Source organism: Hippocampus guttulatus, chromosome 18, assembly GCF_054856545.1.
Source record: "Hippocampus guttulatus isolate MCC_2025c chromosome 18, RoL_Hgut_1.0, whole genome shotgun sequence".
Classification (NCBI taxonomy): domain Eukaryota; kingdom Metazoa; phylum Chordata; class Actinopteri; order Syngnathiformes; family Syngnathidae; genus Hippocampus; species Hippocampus guttulatus.
In genome coordinates, this window is record NC_141278.1 from 5204622 (window position 1) to 5227223 (window position 22602).

Below are 22602 nucleotides of genomic sequence, written 5' to 3' on the forward strand. Positions count from 1 at the left end.
TGTATACTAGCGCCACTCGGTGACCCGCCATGATCACTGCTTTGGCTAACCTGGAAATTGTTTTTGTAATTTTTTGGAAGTCTTCCGTCTGAGACTTTTCAACTTAAAGGTTTTTGTTTACATTTCAAAATGTATGTTACCGCATTTTCACACGCACAACTTTAAACATTAACCATACATTCCCGAGGGGACTTCTGACGGTGTTAGTGTGAATTATATGAGCGACCGTGAGCATGTTGCTGGACGTTGTCCTTTGGGTTGCTTTCGCGTCCACCTGGGCCTTCGGTCAAACCGAGGCTATTACTTCGGATTTAACATACGTTGCTGCTGTCTACGAACACCGCGTGATCCTCAATCCGGACCCTCATATCCCCCTTTCTCGGCTGGATGCCCTGCAACACATGCGAAAGAACCTGGCCGTATACGAGGAGCAAGCCGACCTGGCTGCCCGGCAGGTACTACATTTTATTTTGAAGATTTTATGTTTATTATTGTTTCACTCTGTTCCGTTCTTACTGGCCATACAGAATGGACGGTTAAAGCATTTAGCTTACTTAACTTTTATTGGCATAACTCTTGAAGTACAAGCACGTAACTCGGTCTCGTAACATCGGGGGAGAACACGCGTCACTTTCACCCGAAAGCTGTCCCACAAGCAACATCAACTTAATCTAAAAATCCTGTTGTTACAATTATTATTCAGAGAGTTTGTCAAAGGGCAATTGAACTGAACGTATGTTTTATGAGGTGGCAAAATTAGTCACTGTGTAGTAAAGTAAATATATTTTTTGGAGAAAAAAAAGTTTAAAAAAACACGTTTTACAGTCCTCTTCTGACAATCACTTTTTCTGCTGATCGTTAAGTTAAACTTTAACCTAAACGCACCCTTACATTCATTTTATTGTAGGTTAGCTATCTATACTGTACTGTACAGCATATACCCTGGTACATGATGTTAGTGCAGTAATGAGCATATCCTTGATGAAAACTACCCAGTTAGCAAAATTGGTCTGGCCCAGCTCTGGGGCAGACACGGCACGTACACTCGGCCCACATACTTCAATGAATGACGGTCCTGCAGTGGCCCACGTCTGGCATCCATGATGTGGGCCGCATCATACTATACATGGTCGTTTTTTTCAGCTAAAAACGCCTTACTATACGTGGTCGTTTTTTTCAGTTAAAAACGCCTTACTATACATGGTCGTTTTTTTCGGCTAAAAACGCCTTACTATACATGGTCGGTTTTTTGGGCTAAAAACGCCTTACTATACATGGTCGTTTTTTTCGGCTAAAAATGACTTACTATACATGGTCGTTTTTTTCGGCTAAAAACGCCTTACTATACATGGTCGTTTTTTTCGGCTAAAGACGCCTTACTATACATGGTCATTTTTTTCGGCTAAAAACGCCTTACTATACATGGTCGTTTTTTTGGGCTAAAAACGCCTTACTATACATGGTCTTTTTTTTTTGGGCTAAAAACACTTTACTATACGTGATCGTTTTTTTCAGCTAAAAACGCCTTACTATACATGGTCGTTTTTTTCAGCTAAAAACGCCTTACTATACATGGTCTTTTTTTTGGCTAAAAACGCCTTACTATTATACATGGTCATTTTTTTCGGCTAAAAACGCCTTACTATACATGGTCGTTTTTTTTTCAGCTAAAAACGCCTTACTATATATGGTCTTTTTTTTTTGGGCTAAAAACACTTTACTATACGTGATCGTTTTTTTCGGCTAAAAACGCCTTACTATACATGGTCGTTTTTTTCAGCTAAAAACGCCTTACTATACATGGTCGTTTTTGTGGGCTAAAAATGCCTTACTATACATGGTCGTTTTTTCCAGCTAAAAACGCCTTACTATACATGGTCGTTTTTTTCAGCTAAAAATACCTTACTATACATGGTCGTTTTTTTTGGCTAAAATGCCTTACTATACATGGTCGTTTTTTTCAGCTAAAAACACCTTACTATACATGGTCTTTTTTTTGGCTAAAAACACCTTGCTATACATGGTCGTATTTGACATGCTCTCTGGAGGATTTGCAGGAATAAGTAATTTTTTGATGTTGTATTTTCTCACTGCCCTGAGCGGGATTTGAACCGGGGTTGTCTGAACGGAAAGCCAGTGTGTATACCTCTACCCCAACAGTTACTATTACTTTTCCTGCATGGTAGGCGTATTTGACATGCTTTCTGGAGGGTTTGCATTAAAATGTTTGGTGTTGTATTTTTCACACATCACTGAGAGGGGTTTAAACCCATACCAACTCTACATGGTCGTTTTTTTTCAGCTAAAAACGCCTTACTATACATGGTCGTTTTTTTTTTTCAGCTAAAAACGCCTTACTATACATGGTCGTTTTTTTGGGCTAAAAATGCCTTACTATACATGGTCGTTTTTTTCAGCTAAAAACACCTTAGTATACATGGTCGTTTTTTTTGGGGCTAAAAACGCCTTACTCTACATGGTCGTTTTTTTCGGCTAAAAACGCCTTACTATACATCATTGGTGTCAAACTCATTTCACATGGTGGGCCACATACGGCCTCGGTAGATGTCGAGTGGACCGGACCATTAAAATGATACCATACTTTGCTATAAACAAACAAAACAATATGCCTTTCGTTTGTTTTGGTATTAAGAAGCACAAGAACATTTGGAAAATGTTTAAATTTAATGAATGTATCTTTTACAAAACATTTCATGAAGCACCTTACATTTCCTTCAACAAATGTGCAATTTACTTTTATCATTCACATACAGTATATGCATTGCAACTGATCCCATTGATTGTACAAACTTTAACAAGTAATTGGTATTGAAAAATATAGTAATACACTTTATGATTAAACAAGATTTATAAAGAAAGGAAGTTTTAAACCATTTACACGTGCATATAAAATCTAAATGTAATCCCAGCCTACACCTTACAAACTAAGGAGAGTGCTATTAAATGTGTAAATGTGAGAGTGCTCCTGATAGCGTCTGCTGTCATGGGTCTGTCTCAGTGACGGACTGAGGCGGCTGTTGTCTTCTTCTCTGGTCAAAACAGTGTTCCCTAGCGGATACTCAATGAATTGCACCTCATTAAAAATATTAATTCTGGGTCTTTTATATATTTTTTTCATTTTTAAATTATCCTGGGGGCCTGATTGAACCTCACGCGTGTGTGTGTGTGCGTGTGTGTGTGATGAATGGAATTCCGCATCACTGTGCAATTGTAAAACAAGGCTGTGTGTTGAGAAATAAATCTGAAACTGCATTTAAGGGTGGCTCAATACTGGCTGGCCATATACGAGCCGGAGTTGTAAATTGATTTCTGGCCCAAATAATTCACTCCACAACTGGCCCTCATCTGGTTTGCCAGAGTCAAGCCAGTGGCTCCTTTGCCACTCCTGGGCCGTGTTCGGCCCACATGCATTATGCCAGTGCCGACTCAAGGCCAGCTGTGCCAGCTTCATGCCGAATCCGGGTCAGATGCCTTTGCTAACTGGGTACCCTATCTTTCTGGATCAGGGTGCCCAGATCATTGTCTTTCCAGAAGATGGTCTTCACGGTTTCAACTTCAGCCGTTCGTCCATTTCCGGTTACCTGGAGACCATTCCTGACCCCGAAAAGGAAAAATGGAACCCCTGCACAGAGTCAGGAAAATTTAATAATACAGAGGTACACAACACTGCTGTGTTTTCGAACAGTAAATGTTTCAGTTTTATTCACTTGAACGTGTGCTTTCTGCTTACCAGGTTCAGCAGCAGTTGAGCTGCATGGCTCGCCGTCACAACCTTTACGTGGTGGCCAACATGGGTGATGTGCAACCGTGCCCTCTCCAGACAGACCCTACGTCTTCTTGTCCCACAGATGGACGCTGGCAGTTCAACACCAACGTGGCTTTCAGGTGCAAAGCCTCCAAAATGCAAACTAAATGGTACAATCTACACAAATACAAACTGTACATGGTCAAGAGACTCCAAAATGTTCTCACGCAGGTCCGACGGACTGTTGGTGGCACGCTACCATAAGCAGAATCTTTATTTTGAGGATGCTTTTGACACGCCGCCACAGCCTGAGATCATCAGTTTTGAGACCACCTTTGCCGGGAGGTTTGGCCTAATCACCTGCTTTGACATCCTCTTCTATGAGCCTAAAGTCACTCTACTGGAGATGGTGAGAAGATGACACTGAATTGAAGATTGAATTATCTGTAGGTGCGATACCTTTTATAAAGATTTTAAATCCTAGACCATTATTTCCAAGTATGTGGTCTTTCAATTTCATCCTCCAGGGGGTGCGTCAGCTGATCTTCCCCACCGCCTGGATGAACCAGCTGCCCCTCCTGGACACCATCCAGTTCCAGCGGGCGTTCAGTCTGGGCTCTCACGTCACGCTGCTCGCCGCCAACATACGCAGTGACCGTCTCATCATGACCGGAAGTGGCATCTACACTCCGTTTGCAGCAACCTACCACCACGCGCAGAGCGGAGACCCAGAGGAGGGCCGCCTGCTGGTTGCCAGGATACCTGTGCTGGGCGTGGCCACGGAATATGGCCAAGTCCAGCGGATAGCAGCAGATTTGAGCTACTGTCGCCGTGACGACTGTCCTTCCGATCCACCACCGTCCTCCACAATCACCTCCACCATGATGCATGATCCGTTTAAATTTGTCCTCCTCGCCAACATGAAAGGCAACCTGAAGGTGTGCGACGGCACCTTTTGTTGCCGCCTACAGTTTCAGCGCTCGCCAAAAAATAACAGTGATGAACTCTATGCACTGGGAGCTTTTGCGGGAACGCACACTGTCAACGGGCGTTATGCTGTGCAGGTACGTGTAAATATTTTACGTTTAATTTACTCATAACCGGTGATCTCAGGATCAATTAGAATACATTCAGAAGATTTTGAAGGAACATGCTCTGAAGCATATTAGGCCTTGAGCTGAAATGCTAAAAAGTGTCCAACACGGGGAAATTTGATGCACCACAATGTGCTTACAGGTGTGTGCACTGGTTCGTTGTGCGGGGCCCGAGGCTAGCTCATGTGGACAGGAAGTCGAAGAGGCGGAAACAACATTTGATTTTGTTCTGGAGGGTGAGTTTGGGACCGACTACGTGTACCCGTCAGTGCTGGTGAGCCGTTACGTCCTGGAACAGCCGGAAGGCGTGGAGAAAAGTCCAGAGGGAAGGGTGACCATGAAACATTCGAACACAGAAGGCGGGCTGGTCACCGCGTGCTTGTACGGCCGAGTCTATCACCTGGATAACGAATGACCAGCTACCATTCTGTCAGGAGACAAAACATATTCAATGTGGACAAGATGAGAATTGTAAAAAATCTTGGAACAGTGAATAAAAACAAATATCTTTATTCTGCGTCCTCTTTACAAACATTGCACCATATAGTTTTCATCTCCTACAGGAAAGGTGCTTATTCCTGAAAAGGCAATAATTGTTCATGATTACGCACTCGTGCACTTACTCAAACATCAAGTAGTTGGGCTGCTTAATTCATACAGGCGTCAATCAAGATCAAATCTTCATCCACCTGGTCCCATATAGAATATGCACGTTTTTGTTCCCAAGTCCGACTTTTGTCGGGTTTTTTTTTTTTTTTACAATTGCAACGCCATGGTGACGGGATGAAGTAAGGATATTCCCCACTCTGTTGGACCAGGTACCAAATGCTCGCCACTGGTTAGGAGAGAGGAGATGTATTTGTAGGAGAATAAAGTAAGCACTGCAGTATTTGTTATTTGAAGGTTTCAGATAGATATCCAGATATCCACTGGATATCTACTCGAGTGTTTTTCCCCTCTTAGTTTGTCTTTTCTAAATGTCAGTGATCTGTTCGAGGCTCCTTCCCGAGTGACACACTGGCCTTCCGACATGATGAGAAGTGGTAGCAGTCCTCAGTAGGTCTCTGAATCTGAGTCGTTCAGTTCTTCGTCAGTAGTGACACAGGACAGGGGGCGCTCAGGTCTACAGTACGAGGCGCGGTCGGGCCTCAGAGGAGGAAGGCTTTCAAAGGCCACGCCCTTCGCAACGTGATTGGAAACAGGGTGAGGGCTGATGACCATGTGCGGCAGAGAAAAGGCGGGCAGGGTCGCTACGGTGACCATGGGCGAGGCGGGCATCATGGAGTTGAGGATGAGCGCCAAGCAGTCGGCCACGTCGCGGGTGGGGGCGCAGGCCAGAGCGGGCGTGTAACCTAAAGACATGGGAGGGAGTGAAGACGGAGGAGCTTGTTTGTTTCAAACGTGAATGCTCACCGTTCTCATCCACAGCTTGCACGCTCGCTCCTTTCCCCAGAAGTTCCTGGACAACGACCGTTAAACCGTTTTTGGCCGCAACGTGGAGCGGCCTGCGAGGGAGGATCAAAGTGAGTGGACCGTGACCAAGAGCGTCTGGCTGTGAGCTAGCGTGGCCACGTACGTGCGCAGAGAGGCGTTGGTGCAGTTGATGAGATTCTTATCTCTGATCTTCTCCAGAATCAACAAGGCACACGTCTCGTGACCCTGACAGAGAAAAAAATAGTGCGCAGTGAGCAAAAGCCTACGTCAAAGTCAATATGAAATGTAGCCAAATTATTTTCGATATTTATAGTGTTTTTGCGCTGTGACGATAAGCGGTTCAGATAAAAAATGTATTTCAACCAGTGTTTAAACCTATTTACATCAAAAAAGACATACATATCTGCGTTCCTGAGTGGAGTTTGCATGTTCTCCCTGTGCCTGCGTGGGTTTTCTCCAGGTACTCCGGTTTCCGCCCAGATTCCAAAAACATGCGTGGCAGGTTGATGGAACCCTCAAAATTATCCCAAAGTGTGAGCGTGGATGGTTATTGCGAGGATAAGCACATCAGAAGATGGCCGGATTATCCTCAGGGTGGTGGGTGTGCTGGAGCCGATCCCAGCCGTCTTTGGGCAGTCGGAGGGGTCCACCTTGAACTGGTTGCCAGCCAATCACAGGACGCAAAATAGATGAACCATTCACACTAACAATCGCGCCTAAGGACAATTTGGAGTGCCCAGTCAACCTGCCATGCATGTTTTTTTTTTTTTCCTTCAATGTGACAAGAAACCGGAGAAAACCAACGCAGGCACGGGGAGAAAATGCAAACTGAACACAGGAAGGCCAGAGCTGGGATCAAACCGGGCACCTCTGCACTGGGAAGCCACTGTCCTAACCAGTGCACCAACTATATCTCACTAATGTTTTGGGCGACCTGGAGACTACGCTGTCTTTTTATCACAAAATAAAAATACCTCCAAAAATAAGTATGGCTATTATTAGATGAGCAGGGTAAATCGTAAAGAGATTACAGACACAGTTCCAGTCGTTACCTTGCTACAAGCCAAGTGTAAGGCTGTGTTCCTGTCAGTGTCTTGAAGAGTGAAGTCCGCTTTGCTGCTGCTCACCAACACCTCTGCAACGTAGCGCAGTAGGAAGAGTTACATAAAGCAGCTCCTCGCAAAGTCAGAGAAGGTGAATATCGTGCCTGTACGAACCCACGGCATTGGTTTGCCCGTTGAGAGCCGCCATCATCAGCGGCGTCCTACGCGTGTGCTTGTCTGCAATGTTGGCATGAGCTCCGTGACCGAGCAGCAGGGAAATGCATTCGGCGCGGTCTGCGAAAGCGGCGGCGTGAAGCGGGGACCTGCATCGGCGGTGTCGCAAAGCCGTACCCGTGAGAACAGCGAGTAAATGACACTTTGCACAGAGAGGACTCACAAAGTGCATCACATCATTCAAATACAGTCATTTATATTGTCAATGTCGGGCAGAAGCATTGTGTGGGTTTTTTTCCGACAAAACAATACTATTAATTTGTCCTTTGTTGTCATGCATTAATTGAATTCTCTCGCATGAATTATCTATACAATATACTTACATATAAAAAGATATGAAATACAAATCTATAAATTCTTGTACAGTGAAACTCCTCTACAACGAAACCTACATGGGCGAAAATACTCTCTAGTGTGAAAAGATTTTCATGCATGAAAGCCATTCCCACTTTTCTGCTCCCCCTACAACGAAAAGTCCCCCTGTTCCGTTATACGAAATCTTTTTCTCTGCTCTTGCCTCGCAGCTAGATTCACTACAACGAAAACAAGCCTTGCGCAAAAGTCTAATCCAACCTCAGCAGAGACCAGGCAGAACCAGAGTTGGACATTTATGGGCATCAGAGGCAAATCTAAATGTCGCTCAAAATGCCAATTTTGTCGTCACTTCTGTGCCTTTCACCTGCCCTTGGAGTCAGTGGAGTCAATGATGTTGGCGCCCAGGGAGTCGATTAACATCTCGGCCACTCCTTCGTTGTCGTTCATTCTAAAACACAAAACACACATTGTCACTTGTGTCTGTGATCGCATCAGGCATTCATGTGCACAAATATTAGTATTTGCTTACACCGCACAGTGCAATGGGCTGAATGTGTTCCCTTTTATCTTCCTGAAGACTTCCTGCTCCAACAACAACTCCACACAAGCGTCACATCCTGGGAAAAAAAAAAGTTAAACTTAAAACGTTAATTATTATTATTTTCCATCATTCAGTTTCAGGCTGAGGTTGAGTTACCGCTGTAGCAGGCCCAGTGTAGCGGCGTGTAGCCTTTGTTGTCAGTCAGCTCCAAGAGAGCATTTGAGGTCCCGGGCGACTGCAGCATAGCGCCAAGGACGCCGACACGGCCGCAGGCGGACGCCAAGTGAAGAGGGGAGAGACCGCGAATGTCCTTCACACACGCGCTGGCGCCACGCTGAAGGAGAGCCTCCACACACTCCTCCTGGCCTGTCACCGCCTGTGTCGACATAACATAGCTCAAATGGGTAAACGAGCACCTTGGTGATAACATCATGATAGCACAGCGGCAGCGCATTTTGTTCTAATGAATCCACACCCACTAACATGATTCATCTCACCCCTCGGTGAAGGGCCGTCCTACCCCAGCAGTCCTGAACCTGGACACTGGCTCCTTGACTGAGCAGCGAATATACACACTCAGTGTGTCCATTCAGCACAGCTAACATCAGCGGGGTCCTTTGTGTAAACGCACACACACACACACACACACACACACACACACACATTGATGACTACTCATCAATCATTAGGACTTTGGTCAAAGTGTTTGCATAAATTTTCATAAAAGGAAAGCCAGCATGATGAAATCAGCCTTCCATAACTCACTGCTTGTTGACATCGAGTGCATCCAAATTGATGTGCTGCTCATTGTTGCTCATGAGAAGACGCAGGCACCCAGAGTGGCCATTTGTCACTGGAGCACGCACACACATACACCAAGACAGTGGGATTCACTTCACAAAAATATATGCACTCTTTTTTTTTGGGCTCACATTTTCCTGGAATTATGGTAAAATATGTAAGATGAGGTAAAGTGAGGCAAATGTGACATTTGACTGATTCAAGAAGCAGTCTCTCTGGTAATCTAGTTGACATTTCATCAACCAGCACTATCAAAACTAATTCTGATGAACCCGGGCAGATTAGAGGCAACGCATAGAGACTTAAATGGGATTGGATGAAAACATACAAAAACAGCATGGATTGCTAGCAATAAATTAAAACAGCTAAATGAAAAATATATATATTAGCATTGAGGTTGTAAACGTAGGTCAGTGTAAAGGCTGGGTTCACTTGTGATATGGAGTCATGTGAAGCAGACTTATTTTGTCTACCTGCAGCGTGTAGAGCTGTCATTTTCTGGGAGTAATCGCAGGCCATGGGTGAGGCGCGCCGGTGTAGCAGCAGCGAGACGCACTCCTGGTGTCCCTTGGAGCAAGCCAGGCTGAGAGGAGTGTGGCCTTGCGGGTTACGGACGTCCACGTCTGGCATGGAAGACAAGAGGACTTCTAAGGCTCCGCAGTGTCCATGATAAGCCTGCAGGAATGAAGGGCATAACGTGCATATGCAGACTTTGGTGTGGAAGAATTAGGGCACGACCGATATTTGCAGACCCGGGCAATTGTCTTTTGTTGTAATGTGTAAAAAAAAATATTTCTAATTTTGAAAGCTAATGTTGGCCGATTAATCGGTCAAGCCCTGGTGAGGATCACAAACACCCCCCCAAAAAAACCCACTGAACTCACAGCCAAGTGGAGTGGACTGATCTGCCCATGGCACTCAGAGTCACTTGGGAAGTCTGTTCCTGATGACTCCATCAGCTGAAAAAGACAGATAGTTAAAATAAAACGGAACTCGACGTCAGACTCAGGATTGCATTCCAATGCAATGCCACATGGGTAAGCCTGATTCAATTTACGTTCGATTATGTCTTGATGACATTTTGTTCATCACTACTTTCGTTGTGGCATTGGGAGTTTCACACTTTGAGCAATGCCTCATCCGTCCAACAGAGGGCACACCTTTCATGAAGAGATCCATTTGCATCATCTCAAGTATAGTGCTAAGCATTCTTACCACGTCAAGAGGCGTTTCACTTGCCATCTAAACAAAAACACAAACAAAGAGTATTTACTGTCCTTGGGAATTCAGATCATCCCTCAGAAATATTTGAAGCACTTCAGACTTGATATGAATAATTTGTAGCCCCCCCCCCCCTACTACATAATGACTGAGGTACACACCAGCTCCAGAGAGAGAGTGCGGCCATAGGCTGAGGCATAGTGGACTGCACTGTACCCCTGTTGGTCCCTAACACCTGGCTCAGCATTGTTCCTCAAAAGGTACTCCACACACCTATGACAATCCGAAATATAAGAGTGTTTACAGAGCAATCGGGCACTGAAGATGTGTGCGGTTTGAATCAGAAAACTAACGTACTTTCCGTCGGTGTCGGCTGCAGCGGCGTAGTGCAGGGGGCCGCAGCCTCTCTGGTCCAGCTCATTGATGCTTGCCCCCGAGCCCACCAGGGCAAACACGCAGTGGTAATTGCAGTTTGCTGATGCATAATGAAGTGGAGTCCTATGAAGGCGAGAGGGCGACATCATTTATATGTCTTCCTCTCGCTGTGCATTTTAGCTCTTTATTTGATTTATTTTGCAGTCTTGTCGAGGCACGTTTGATGGCTGCTCGCTTACCTTCCGTAGTTGTCTTTCTTGTTAAAGTCTGCTCCTATGTTTAGCAGCAGGTTCAGGCACTCCAGGTTCCTGAGCAATTAAACAACGTATGCCATGAAATGAACTCTTACAAACACTGCAAATGGGATGGATAAAAGCAGGACTCACCCTCCAGCTGCAGCAGCGTGTAGACATGTCCTTCCGTAATCGTCGGGAGTGTCAATGTCAAATCCTGAGACAAATAGGTAAACACGATCCATGTACTGATCAACAGGGTGGTTTCAGGGCCTGAGAAAGGTTGTCAACATTAACGTACCCGAGGACAGCAGCTTCCTGCAGCAATCGGGGAAGCCGGTGAGAGCTGCCAGGTGCAGCGGGAACATCCCGTGAATACCTCTCCTGGAGAGGGAAAAAGAAGAGAGATTGTCACAAGACGCCGATGGTCAAAACACCTGGTACATTGGGCTTTAGGATAAATAATGGTTCAAAAGGTCCTTCTTTGTTTTGGATTTAGGTCAGACTAATAAGGCTAGGACACAAATGACGCCTCTTTTGTCTCCTCTGTCATGCCAGATCATACAAATGTACTCCAAAGTCTTTTTGTGACCGACTTGGCGAGGCAGGCTCTGTGTTTGACAAGTGCCGTGATGATGAGCTCATGGCCATGACGTGCGGCGATGTGAAGGGCGGTGTTTCTGTCCCTGTCCACGCAATCAATCTCGGCTCCTACAAACACATAAATGAGACATACACTGCTCCTATTACAAAACACAAGTGAGCATTTGGCTTCCGGGCTTTACCATTTTGAATGAGGGCCTGAGAGCAGGAAAACCTGCCGTGGGTAGCTGCCATATGGAGGGGAGTCTTCCCGTCCTTACTCTGGACAGATGGACAACAGCATTGGTGGACATCGGAGTACGTATGAAAGCTCAGCTGAGCTCGACATTATGCAAGTGTCACCCACACAGATAGTACCGGATTGGCCTGAATATAAGACGTGTTTTTTTGCATTGAAATAAGACTGAAAAAGTGAGGGTCGTCTTATATAGTCTTATATTCATGACGCGAGATGGTGCCAGATATCATTGAAGCGAATGCTGAATTTGACTCCCCAGGCCAAAGAGAACCCCTGCCACGAAGAATAAAAATAAAAACTGCGGTAACACAAAGAAGAAAAATAAAAACTAGTGGTAAGAAAGAAAAGAGAAGAAAATAATAGAAGAGATAACAGAAAATGGAGAAACGTGGCGACAATCTGGAGAAAAGTGGGTCGAAGATCGGCCAGGTTAACCGTCAGCTGAGGAGAAGTTATGATGTAATTTACAATTCAAAAACCAGAAGCCATTCATTGATGAATGTGACTGCACTTTAGTTTACATATTTAAATGTTCAGATATTAAGATTTGAATGAGGCAAAATAACATGCTTGTTCTCTCAAATATATTGTTATAATCATTTGTTTCAGATGTACTGTAATTATTTTCTGTATAAAAGTTAATTTGGTGTTCAAAAAGTCTTTTTTCAAACTTGAGTCTTGAAAAAGAGGGGGTCGTCTTATATTCGAGCCAATACGGTATATCCCTCTAGTAGCCAGCAGCCTTGGGGAGACACTGGGCTCCCCCCCACCATGTCGCATATGGCCGCTGATCTGGAGGCTGCATGTGTCCTCGTACCGGTTTCCATCGGTACTCCTAATGTGTGTCTTTCCGGTTGCGACAAAGGAGCAATCATACAATCGCAGGAGTTTGGAGACGCAAGGTCTGTGGGGGTATTTACTGAGTACATCCTCTCAAAAGGGAAGGTGGGCGGTTTAAGATCCTGTAACAGCAATGCTGCCGAGCTTGTCAGTTAAACCCGAGCTTGTAAGTGTTTGCGAGGAGCCCGCACCCGCATGTTGATGTGCGCTCCGTGGGCCAACAGTAGCTCTTGGCACAGCGCCCCTTGGCGTGAGGAGGAGGCAAAATGGAGCGCAGAGAAACCCCTCTCGTTGACCTAGAGGAAAGGAACAAATCCCCCAAAATGCAAAACATATGTTGAGCAGGTTTAATTTTGAACACACACCCACGCGCACACACAAACCTGGTTGACACTCGCCCCCGCCTTGATGAGCTCACTGACCACCACATCCTGCCCGTTGTAACACGCCAAATGGAGTGGAGTGTTGCCGTAGGCATTCACCACATTCACCTACAGAAAACACATTTTAAGATCTTTTCAATGTCATTACTAGGTGGGAAGCACTGCGCGTGCTGACCTGAACCCCAAGGCCCAGCAGGTAGTGTACAGTGCTGCTCATCCCGCTGGAAGCAGCTGCATGCAGCGGGGTGTAGGCCTTCTTGTCCTTACAGTCCACCTCGGCGCCACTGCTCACCAGTAATTTAACTACCTCCAGGTGACCTGCGAAAAAAAAAATAGCTCAATTAAAACTCATTCAGTACCAGCCAATTCTAGACCAAGTCTGAAAAGACGTTTAAAAACGTCTTTGGGAGTGAATGAACCAGTTTTGGAGGACATGGATTTTTTTTTTCTTTTTTAATATTTTGGATTTATTTGACTCTTCGAGATTTATGGCCAAGAAGATTTTTCTTTCATACAAAGACGAGCTGTTTGATTTATGATTTCACTATTGTGCTAGCATCGGTTACTGATAAACTCCAGGTTTTGATTTGCACATAAAACTGGGTTACAAGAGTATCGTTTAAAAGAAACTTCGGCAGAAACCCAGAACCTAAACAGCCAGAGAACGTGGTGTAACCTAACCCATGTAAGCAGCCCAATGGATGGCCCTCCTGTCCTTCTTGTCAAACGCATTGATGTTAGCTCCTCTTGACAGTAGCAACTTCACCATCTGCAATCCAAACGCAAGCAAACATCCACCGCTGTCCACATGCGGAAGTCCGTTTTTACCGCACGAGAAGCCGACCTCTACGTGTCCACTGAAGGCAGCGTGGTGCAGAGCGGTGCGTCCCGCCCGGTCCGACACGTTGACATTGCTCAGCAACGGGACTAAGGCTTCGGCACAGCGCATGGCCTTGTTGCTCGCCGCTACATGGAGCGGAGTCTGCCAGTTCTTGTCCCTGGCGTTGACATCGGCGCTGTGCTTCAGCAGCATGGCCACCGCATCCTGCGCAGACAGCGGTCATGGGGAAGGTTGACAGGAGGGCTTTTCAAAGAAAAACCGAATGCTCCCTCATACTTTCTCAAAGGCGACAAGGAGGCGACGAGGCTTCAGTCGAGTCCAAATGAATGGGTGTTTAGAAAATGATTACCTCACTGCACGAAGCCACAGCACGGTGAAGAGGGGTCAACCACTTGTTGTCTTTGGCATTAACTCTGGCTCCTTGGCAGAAAATAGCGGACGTCATATTAGTACGGTATCAACAAGACAAAATTAACCACCTCCAATAAATCTAAATGATTTGACCGTTACAAGAACTCAAGGACAAATCGATTTCAATGACTGACAGTGGGAGGCGTCTCTTGAGCCAATGGCAGCTGGAGGATTCAAAACTCCCTTGATCCTCGTTGACGCCACTTGGCAGGTTAAAATAGCCCTGAAACTGCACCTGTCACACGCTCTTCCCAATACTGAGGAACAGGGCAGCACATGTGGAGGCACGTGCACCCGCTCACACCCCTGCTCTAGTGTTGCGTTGGTGCTGCGACCACATCCGGACGTGTGCAGCTGATTTACAGAAAGCCAAGAACGTACAGAGAGACACCCCCCCCACCCCCCCAACACGCTCAGCTGATTTCGAAATCACTAGCAGCGCCACCAGTTGCTATTGGACACCGTGACATCATGTCACAAGGCAATGAGTAGACATAGCACTGGCGCATGTGACCATCAAAGAAGAAAAACAGGACATTCCGCAGAAGACATTTGTTAAATATTAAATGGAGTGGCTTAATCCCATTTCATGGATCGTCTCAGCATCGCGGCTGAAGCTCTCGAGGCCATGCGAACAGATCTTAATGTTGATCATCACTTTTTTTTCCCCCCCTTACCGTCACAAATGATATTGCGGTAGTTCATGACTGAAGCTTTGACAAAACAAATTTGATTTGAAATACTTGCAATAAGACATTGACTGTAGTTTTACCTGAGAGGATGAGCAGTTCAATGATCTCAGTGTCACCCAGGTAGGCTGCAGCGTGTAGCGGTGTCCGCTTTTCAGTATCCTGTTGCGCATTTCAGACAGGTAAACATGCATTCTGCACGTTATGCAGTACATAGAAAATTATACTTAAAGAAAATGTACACAATTGATGTAATGTACTTCTTCTTCACTAGTGAATCTTTATGGACTCTGCGGGTATATCTAATGTTTCTCTGCTAGTGTCTAAAGTGAACTTGGCCCCACAAATGGCACTGTAAAGACTCTCATTCACTTTGCCGTCAATCCCTCCATTCACTGCACCCCGCTGCAGCTCCCCCCTTGCATTTCAGCAGCATCAGAGGGCAATCATCAGAGTGGGGCTATAAACAAGTGTCACGTGACTGCAATAGGTGGGGGCCAGTGTTGCTGACTCCAGGAAGAGCTATTGTGATGACCCCAGCAAATATTGACCATCGCAGAAAAAAAAAACCAAACAAACAAAGCTTAGAGCAGTTAGGTGGATAATATATCCTGAAAGATGGAGATGGGGCAAGGAATGAGATGATGTCAAGGTTGTGTCCAGCCAGTCAAGTGATTCTCCTCAGATTTTTAATGTGGTATATCGTGTGAATATGCTGACAAGCAAAAGAGTGTTTGCTTCATTAAAAACAAGAGCAAATGAGTCAAAGAAGAGACAGTCGAGCTTGACTTACCTGAATATTGACATCCTCTTTCTTGAATATGAGGGACCGAACTTCATCTGGATCCACATTGAAGATGGCTCGAAGCAAGGATGGCTACAACAACAACAGCATCATCATTTCCAAATTGTTATTACCGCCGTTACTATTTTCTGTGAGCGTGATACAAGAGGCATCGGTGTGCGAGTACCACCAAAAATGCTTGCCCGTGCCAGATTTGTTTATGACAGAGGCAGCTGCAGCACAGTGTCGTAAAGAAACCTCGCAGGTTTGAAATTGTGCTCTGCGGCCATTTTATCTTCAATTCCACTTGTCCTCCGTTATTGTATTCTCATCACTATCATTTGCTAGACTACATCAAGGAAAACGATATATTAGTACAACTAAAGGCCTCCCTTCAATGAATGATACTGAGACACAGGATTTCATCCATGATCTTCAGCAAGTGAAATGCGTGCTCAAGGCGAGCAATTGCTCGACTTAAAAAACATTTCATCCATGATCTTCAGCAAGTGAAATGCGTGCTCAAGGCGAGCAATTGCTCGACTTAAAAAATATTTTCTTGTTTTCACAGTGCGCTTCGGGTCATTGTCCATCTGCACTGTGAAGTGCCGTCCAATGAGTTCTGAAGCATTTGGCTGAATATGAGCAGAGAATATTGCCCGAAACCCTTTGGAATTCTTCCTGCGGGCTTTTGTCAGCAGTCACATCATGAATAAATACGAGGGAACCAGTTCCCAGTTTTGGCAGCCATACATGCCCACATCATGACACCAACACCATCACCACGCTTCACTGATGAAGTGGTATGTTTTGGATGATGAGTTCCTTTCCTTTTCCATCCTTTTCTCATCATTCTAGTAGAAGTTGATCTTCGTCTCACATATCCAAAGGCTTTTTGGGATTTGTTTGGGTAAACTCTTATCTGGGCTTTGTGTTTTTGAGGCTCGCCAGAAGTTCATATTTTGTGGGGAACAAGATGAGAACTGTGTCACAATATTTATGGACGTCACTATATGTACCCCCAAATAAATAAAAACAGTGAACTGTATTTTCACTCAACTATCGCTTTAGTAATACACAGTGTATGTTAAGTGTTTTTATGTACCGGTACTTCAATTTTGCGGCGGCCTGTCAATCTGAACAAGGCGCTCCGAGTCTTCCAAAAATCTTCATTGCTTTCCTCCGAGAATTTTCACTAAGCAGAAGTGAGTCAACAGCACATTGAGCTATAGGTGAATCCAGGCTTCTCAAATTGACCCCCTCCCCCAAATAAACTCTCACTCTGTCCCAGCAAAAAATAAATAAAATAAAAAAAGAGGCATGTTGATGTTTGGCGGATGCCAATTCCACAGATGACAAGTGGAATAAAGCGAGCGTGATGTTACATCCTGCGCATCCCCTTATTAAAAGTAGATACTGTACTTCAAAGTGGATTCGAGCTGCATTGGCAATGTTTACATACTGGTTTAGAAACTACAATGGCGTTGGCTTTAAACCGCTGCTAAAATTAGCATGAGCAGAAGTGCACTCTATTTTAATAGAATAAAATCAGACAGACTTACGTAACGAATGTCACGTTTCAACTCAGGTGTGACAAAGAAGTAGCCTTGACATCTCAACGCACATTTCCCTTTACAAAAATGGAGTCAATAATGGAACCATAAAGACAAGGCCACCTCACCTTGTCCTCCAGCGCAGAAGCCCTTCGAGGGGGATGATGTGATCTGCGGTCTAGGGTCGATTTGGGCTCAGGGGGTGGGGGTGAAAAGCAGGGCTCATCCTCCTCCACCTCCTCCAGCACCACGATACAAACACGACTTGCCCGCTCCGACCGCATCAGGAATCAGCGAAGACAAATATAGCAAGTCCCTCACTCACAATTCACAGATCCCTCTGTCATATGTTCCCAGCCGGGAGCGACAGGGGTCACCGACAATTCCCAAAGACATGGCCACTTCCTCGGAAACAACCAGTGCGCATCTTGATGTGAAATCCAAGCACTCCTAGAGCTCTGCAGCACGCCTCCTCTCCTCCTCGCTTTGAGCCGCTTTTAACAGAAGCAGCGGAGACAGCAGGGAATTCCTCTGCGTAATGGTGTCGGCAGGCGGCATGCGGCAGAATGACGGCGCTGCCTCGAGGCCGACACAAAGGTGCAGGTCCTCGCTGCTGTAGTGCGGGCGCGCTCACAAAAGAGCGCTGGTGCATGTGTGGGGATGCAATGTGCCTTTCAGCCAGACTGCTGAAGCCAGCTCTTTCCGGGGGATGAGACCAAGGGAGTGAGAGAGGCACTGAGGGGGAGGAGGAGGTGGGGGGGGGGGGGGAAGCAGGGGGATTATTATGGTCAGTTACCTAAAACTCAACCATCGCCATGTATCCTGAAGATGAATGGAGAAAAGGGGGCAGAGGGCAGTTGAAAGCAAGCCAGGTGACTCGGATGTCATGTAAACACAAGGAAAGGAATCATCCAAATTCATATGGACTGAGTTGGCTTTGTCAGTACAAGTTCCAGGTATCAGACTTGAGTAAGGAGCATAAATCGTCAAAGCAGCGTTGAATGAATCGGATCAACGCATCCTGTGTGCGTCCTCCTATCCCCTTTGGGTATATTATCAGTAACATTGCTTCAATGCTCTCCTCATTATGAAAGTGGAACAAACAGGCTCTGTGAGAGAGACTGCGAGGGCAGCTAACAAGACCAGTCTGTGCGTGTTGTTGTCTGCGTGCGTCACTCTGCCTCATATTCAACACACATCCTGAAAGTAGCAACCGTGCCAAGCCGCTAAGCCCATTAACTGAGAGGCAGTGGAGATGAGACAAACAGAGCAGTCCTAAATTATGAGAGGATTGGACTCACCCTCTGGCACTAAAACATGAAGAACATAAAGCGCCGGTGATGAACACATGAGCGCAACACGGGAGTTCTGAGAAGACGTGTGCCTGAGAGTGTACAACAGGGGTGTCCAAACTTTTTCGTTTGAGGGCCGCAGACAGAAAAAATGGAAGTGTGAAAGGTTCGAATCTCACTTAACTCCAGTTACTCTAGCTTCCTTCCATGTTCCAAAACATGCATGTAGGGTTCATTGAAGACTCTAAATGACTTCACTGAGTTTAAATGGGTACTTGTTAAAAGTTAGTTCGGGTGGGATATGCCTACCAGTGACCCTAATAAACGCCAGCGGGAGAGGAAATTAATAGATAACGCCAACAGTTACTTGAAACTACAGCATGAGATTTTTCTTAAAGTGTTGCAAAATACATCCACCAAGTTACTCAAGGACCATTTGGCCACAATTTCTGAAAAACTGCTCTGACATGCCCACAAATCTTCATCAAAGCATAAACAAGCCAGTGAGTAAATACAATTGGGTACTAATATAAATACGATTTTACACAACAATAGGAGGCTTCTTTGGCTGCCCGCGATAATCAACACAATCCTGATGTGCCACTTGGAAATGCACAGAAACTCTGGGTAGGACCAAATCATCTGCTTTTTTTTTGTGCATGCTCTCTCTCCATTCACATCCTGAGGCTCCAATCTCAAGAAAATGAAAGTACATGTCGCCCTCTAGAGCTCAAACATAAACCCATCGTGACAGTGACATTCACCCCTGAGTCAGTTCCTGCCCTTCCAATGTCTATTTCCAGCTATTTGTCCGGTTTTCTGTCAGTAAACGCCACGGAGAACAATGCAGAATGAAGATGGGGAAATTAGTCATCCACTCTTCCGCCTCTTGAGTACATACTAGCTGTATGGAGGAAGCATCACACACTGACAAGTTTTAATCTGAAAATTTGGTTCAATTGCTACAATCTGTCAGGAGACACTAATCATTTCATAAATATCAATGTCTAAGACAACTTGCAGTTATTTTACAGCAATATAAGTCAAGAAAACAGAGAGTTTATTCATTTCAACCTACAAATCAATCAATAGTGTGACTCCTAATCTTGCCTCAATGGTCCGTTAGCTAACAATTAATAAGAACACTGGATAAACATAAGGTGATAAACAATATGACACTTGTGACAAGATTGTGTCTCTGATCCATTGACAACAGCTGGGGTGATCCTGTGAGTAAGCAGAGTCTAATTCCATGGCTAAATTGGAGATCATTTTGCATCGTCTCATAGTGGTGGCAAAAGTACCCCCAGTCTCTTCTTTAGAAGTACAGAGCGATGACTGAGCTGTTAAATTCAGTGTACAAAATCAAAACTTCATTTTTACTGGCAATTATACACAGCACTTGTTCAAATAACCCGTACACAAGTTCTGTGTCTGTTCATCTATCTATGCCAGGGTGGTATAGTGGAAGGCAGAACAGTGACGCGCTGTTTGGAAATGTAAGGAGGAAAAGTAAAACGTCAGAAAAACGAATACATGGGAAATCAATTGGCGCTAATTAACATTAAGTTCTTTGATTTGTGAGTTCACACCATTGTTAACATATGAACGCCCTCCACCCCAAGGTGCCACATAAAGACAGACATACACCTTACAAAGTACAGTTTTGGTGGGGGACACATTCAGAAACATACAAATATTTATTAATCTTATCTTTCTTTGCATTTTGTTTTGGTCGTGAAACGGTTTAAATTGATGCTAACAACTCGCGTTAAGAAGTTAGCGGGGTGCTCTTGCAGCGGTTTTCACTGACAAAGGGACAATCGATACAAAAAAAAAAAGCCACAGCATACTGACTGACGGTAGTGTTTTAAATACGTTGGTGAAGATAAAGTGTTATCTGTTTTTTAAGTGCCACAAGACGCACACATAGCCTCCTTTGTTAGTGTCTGTTCAGTGATGTTTACCGTTAGCCGCTAGCTTTTCAAGCTAGCTCTCGTGTACTCCCACTGATGGGTATTTTTTTTTTCACTTCTGCATTTTTTTCCTCAAATGTAATAACCACACTTGCGTAGCGAGCTGATTCACGTTCGATAATTACATTATCCACTGCAGCAGCCAGCCTGAATGAAGGCGTTCACTGCATAATAAAAACCCAAGCTAGGAGGTCCAACTTATAAGAAAAGTACAACTAGGCGTGTCGTTCACTTCACAGTAGGAAAAACGTGACAGTACCTGGTCTTGGATCTTCATCACAGCCATAATTCCAGTGTCAAGAGTGTCAGGTATGTTGTACACTAGCCCGGTAATAGCCCAAGACTAACCGGGGAAAATACTGAATCAAATTGGAGCCCCCCCGACACTCACACGCCCCCAACTTCCTTCCTGTCACGGAACCACCACCACTCCACAGCACGAGACAAAAACTGGACCATGAACTTTTCTGAGTGTGTACGGTAGTTGACTTTGTGAGTATTTAAAAATATGTATTACCGACCGGCTTATATCTGGTCCACAATATCTGAAGCGCTGACCTACATTTATGCAATATCAACCCGAATTTGATTATTTTTATTGTTATTATTGATAATCAAAAGTCTATTCTCTTCATTTCGTAGCTATTCTTTTTTTTCTCCAAGATTTCAGCCTCTATATGTTGCCATGTCAACCAAATCTGTCCCAGGCCTTCAAACTCTGCCTGATATAATTTTAAGTTCTATTACCTACCTACCTTTAATCAGAGAGGTTTCTGATTCTGTTTGTATTCCGTCCTTTAGTTGGATGGGCAGAGCAAAACTGTTACAGCCAGTTTTGCCTAGTGTTTTTGTTATATTAAATATTTATTCTGATCTGTTTCCAGTTGTACTATTTTTTTTTTGTAAAATATTGATGGTGGATTAATGTGGGTAAGGCCAAACCTATCAAATACCTGACCAGCCATTTTATATTTTAAAATTGTAATCACAGTTGAATTACTGGATTCTGACCTGTAGTTTGTTTTATTTTTTTAAACATATAAAACTGCTGTATACACGATCAGACAAGACAAAGTTGTGCATAAATTAAATCAATTAAAAGCTCCTACGGTGTTTTTGCGTGGTCTATTAGTGGTTGGCACATCTGCCTCCAAGTTTGAAGTTCAGGTTTTGAATCTCAGCTTTTTGTGTGGAGTTTGCGCGGGATTCCTCTCGCATCCCCAAAACATGTTTTTTTTCCAAAGCTTCTGTTTCTTCGTCCACATTTCCACATGAGTGGTTGCAAACCTAAAGAGGGGACTTCCATTTTGTTGAATTGATGGCCTGAAGTGTCGTATAAAGGAAATTTAAAGCAGAATCCCAGACCCCATGTGCCTCTGGACTTTGTTGTTCTCTATGCTGGGCCTCTTCAATTTTAACAGGAAGCAGGGTGAATTTTTGATTCCGGAAGACTGCTGGTGGTACCGGGTATCGGAAACAGGTGCAACATCTACAACATTTTTACTTCTGTTCTTAAAGTGAATTACAGTCTATACCTTTAAAAAAAACATATTTTACCTCGGCCATTTGAATTTAAATATTTGTGCTTGTGCTGCCTGTCCACCAAAGTCCTTCACCATACTAATAATGACAAGTAGAATATATAAAGTTCAGTGTGGTTACCAGATAAGCTCAGTTAGCCTAGCTTCTACTTTGTATTTTGCATTCAGGGTGCCAAATAGGACCATGCCATCACTCATAGGTCAGTCTTGATACTACGCCAGACTTCATATGTGGTGTCGTACTGTAAGATGAGGAATATATCGGAGACGCCTGGGAAATGTATGTTACTGCATTTGTGTTTCATTTAGAATGTAAAACATTGTAGTTTAAAAAGGCGTGGCTTCATTTTTCGTTGTGTCCACTTGTAAGGTTGAACCAACCTTGGTGTGTAAC

At 44.6% G+C, this 22602-nt stretch overlaps 2 protein-coding genes across 3 annotated transcripts; one reads left to right on the forward strand and one right to left on the reverse strand.

Moving 5' to 3' along the window:
• Window positions 1-17: 17 nt before the first annotated feature.
• On the forward strand, window positions 18-5372 carry btd (biotinidase). The gene is made up of 6 exons (XM_086136048.1): window positions 18-455; window positions 3528-3677; window positions 3755-3906; window positions 3998-4175; window positions 4294-4830; window positions 5003-5372. The coding sequence occupies exons 1-6, from the start codon at window positions 234-236 to the stop codon at window positions 5273-5275; spliced, it is 1512 nt and encodes a 503-aa protein (XP_085992174.1). The 5' UTR covers window positions 18-233; the 3' UTR covers window positions 5276-5372.
• Window positions 5355-21092, reverse strand: LOC147190770 (serine/threonine-protein phosphatase 6 regulatory ankyrin repeat subunit A-like). Of its 2 annotated transcripts, none has more exons than XM_086136047.1 (29): window positions 20927-21092; window positions 15856-15939; window positions 15146-15224; window positions 14312-14382; window positions 13966-14166; window positions 13803-13890; window positions 13297-13439; window positions 13122-13229; window positions 12930-13034; window positions 11843-11921; window positions 11654-11768; window positions 11359-11441; window positions 11211-11274; window positions 11064-11132; window positions 10807-10947; window positions 10611-10722; window positions 10444-10470; window positions 10113-10187; window positions 9702-9903; window positions 9193-9280; window positions 8925-9042; window positions 8584-8803; window positions 8416-8503; window positions 8251-8334; window positions 7512-7660; window positions 7347-7429; window positions 6437-6519; window positions 6274-6365; window positions 5355-6212 (listed from the first exon to the last, which is right to left on the reverse strand). In XM_086136047.1, the coding sequence occupies exons 1-29, from the start codon at window positions 20951-20953 to the stop codon at window positions 5914-5916; spliced, it is 3177 nt and encodes a 1058-aa protein (XP_085992173.1). In that variant the 5' UTR covers window positions 20954-21092; the 3' UTR covers window positions 5355-5913. The 2 variants fall into 2 exon arrangements, with proteins under 2 accessions (XP_085992173.1, XP_085992172.1); XM_086136046.1 differs by lacking the exon at window positions 20927-21092 and adding an exon at window positions 17528-18094.
• Between the last annotated feature and the right edge of the window lie 1510 nt (window positions 21093-22602).

Bases quoted from the DNA above. Each gene is read 5' to 3' on its own strand.
- LOC147190770 (XM_086136046.1), bottom strand. From the start codon at position 17,683: ATGCGGTCGGAGCGGGCAAGTCGTGTTTGTATCGTGGTGCTGGAGGAG. The intron at 11,275-11,358 runs GTACGTTAATGT...TATTTGTCTCAG, and splicing joins CAGGAAGCTGCTGTCCTCGG to GATTTGACATTGACACTCCC. The intron at 10,723-10,806 runs GTACGTTAGTTT...GGATTGTCATAG, and splicing joins GCAGCCGACACCGACGGAAA to GTGTGTGGAGTACCTTTTGA.
- btd (XM_086136048.1), top strand. From the start codon at position 234: ATGTTGCTGGACGTTGTCCTTTGGGTTGCTTTCGCGTCCACCTGGGCC. The intron at 456-3,527 runs GTACTACATTTT...TTTCTGGATCAG, and splicing joins CCGACCTGGCTGCCCGGCAG to GGTGCCCAGATCATTGTCTT. The intron at 3,678-3,754 runs GTACACAACACT...TCTGCTTACCAG, and splicing joins GAAAATTTAATAATACAGAG to GTTCAGCAGCAGTTGAGCTG.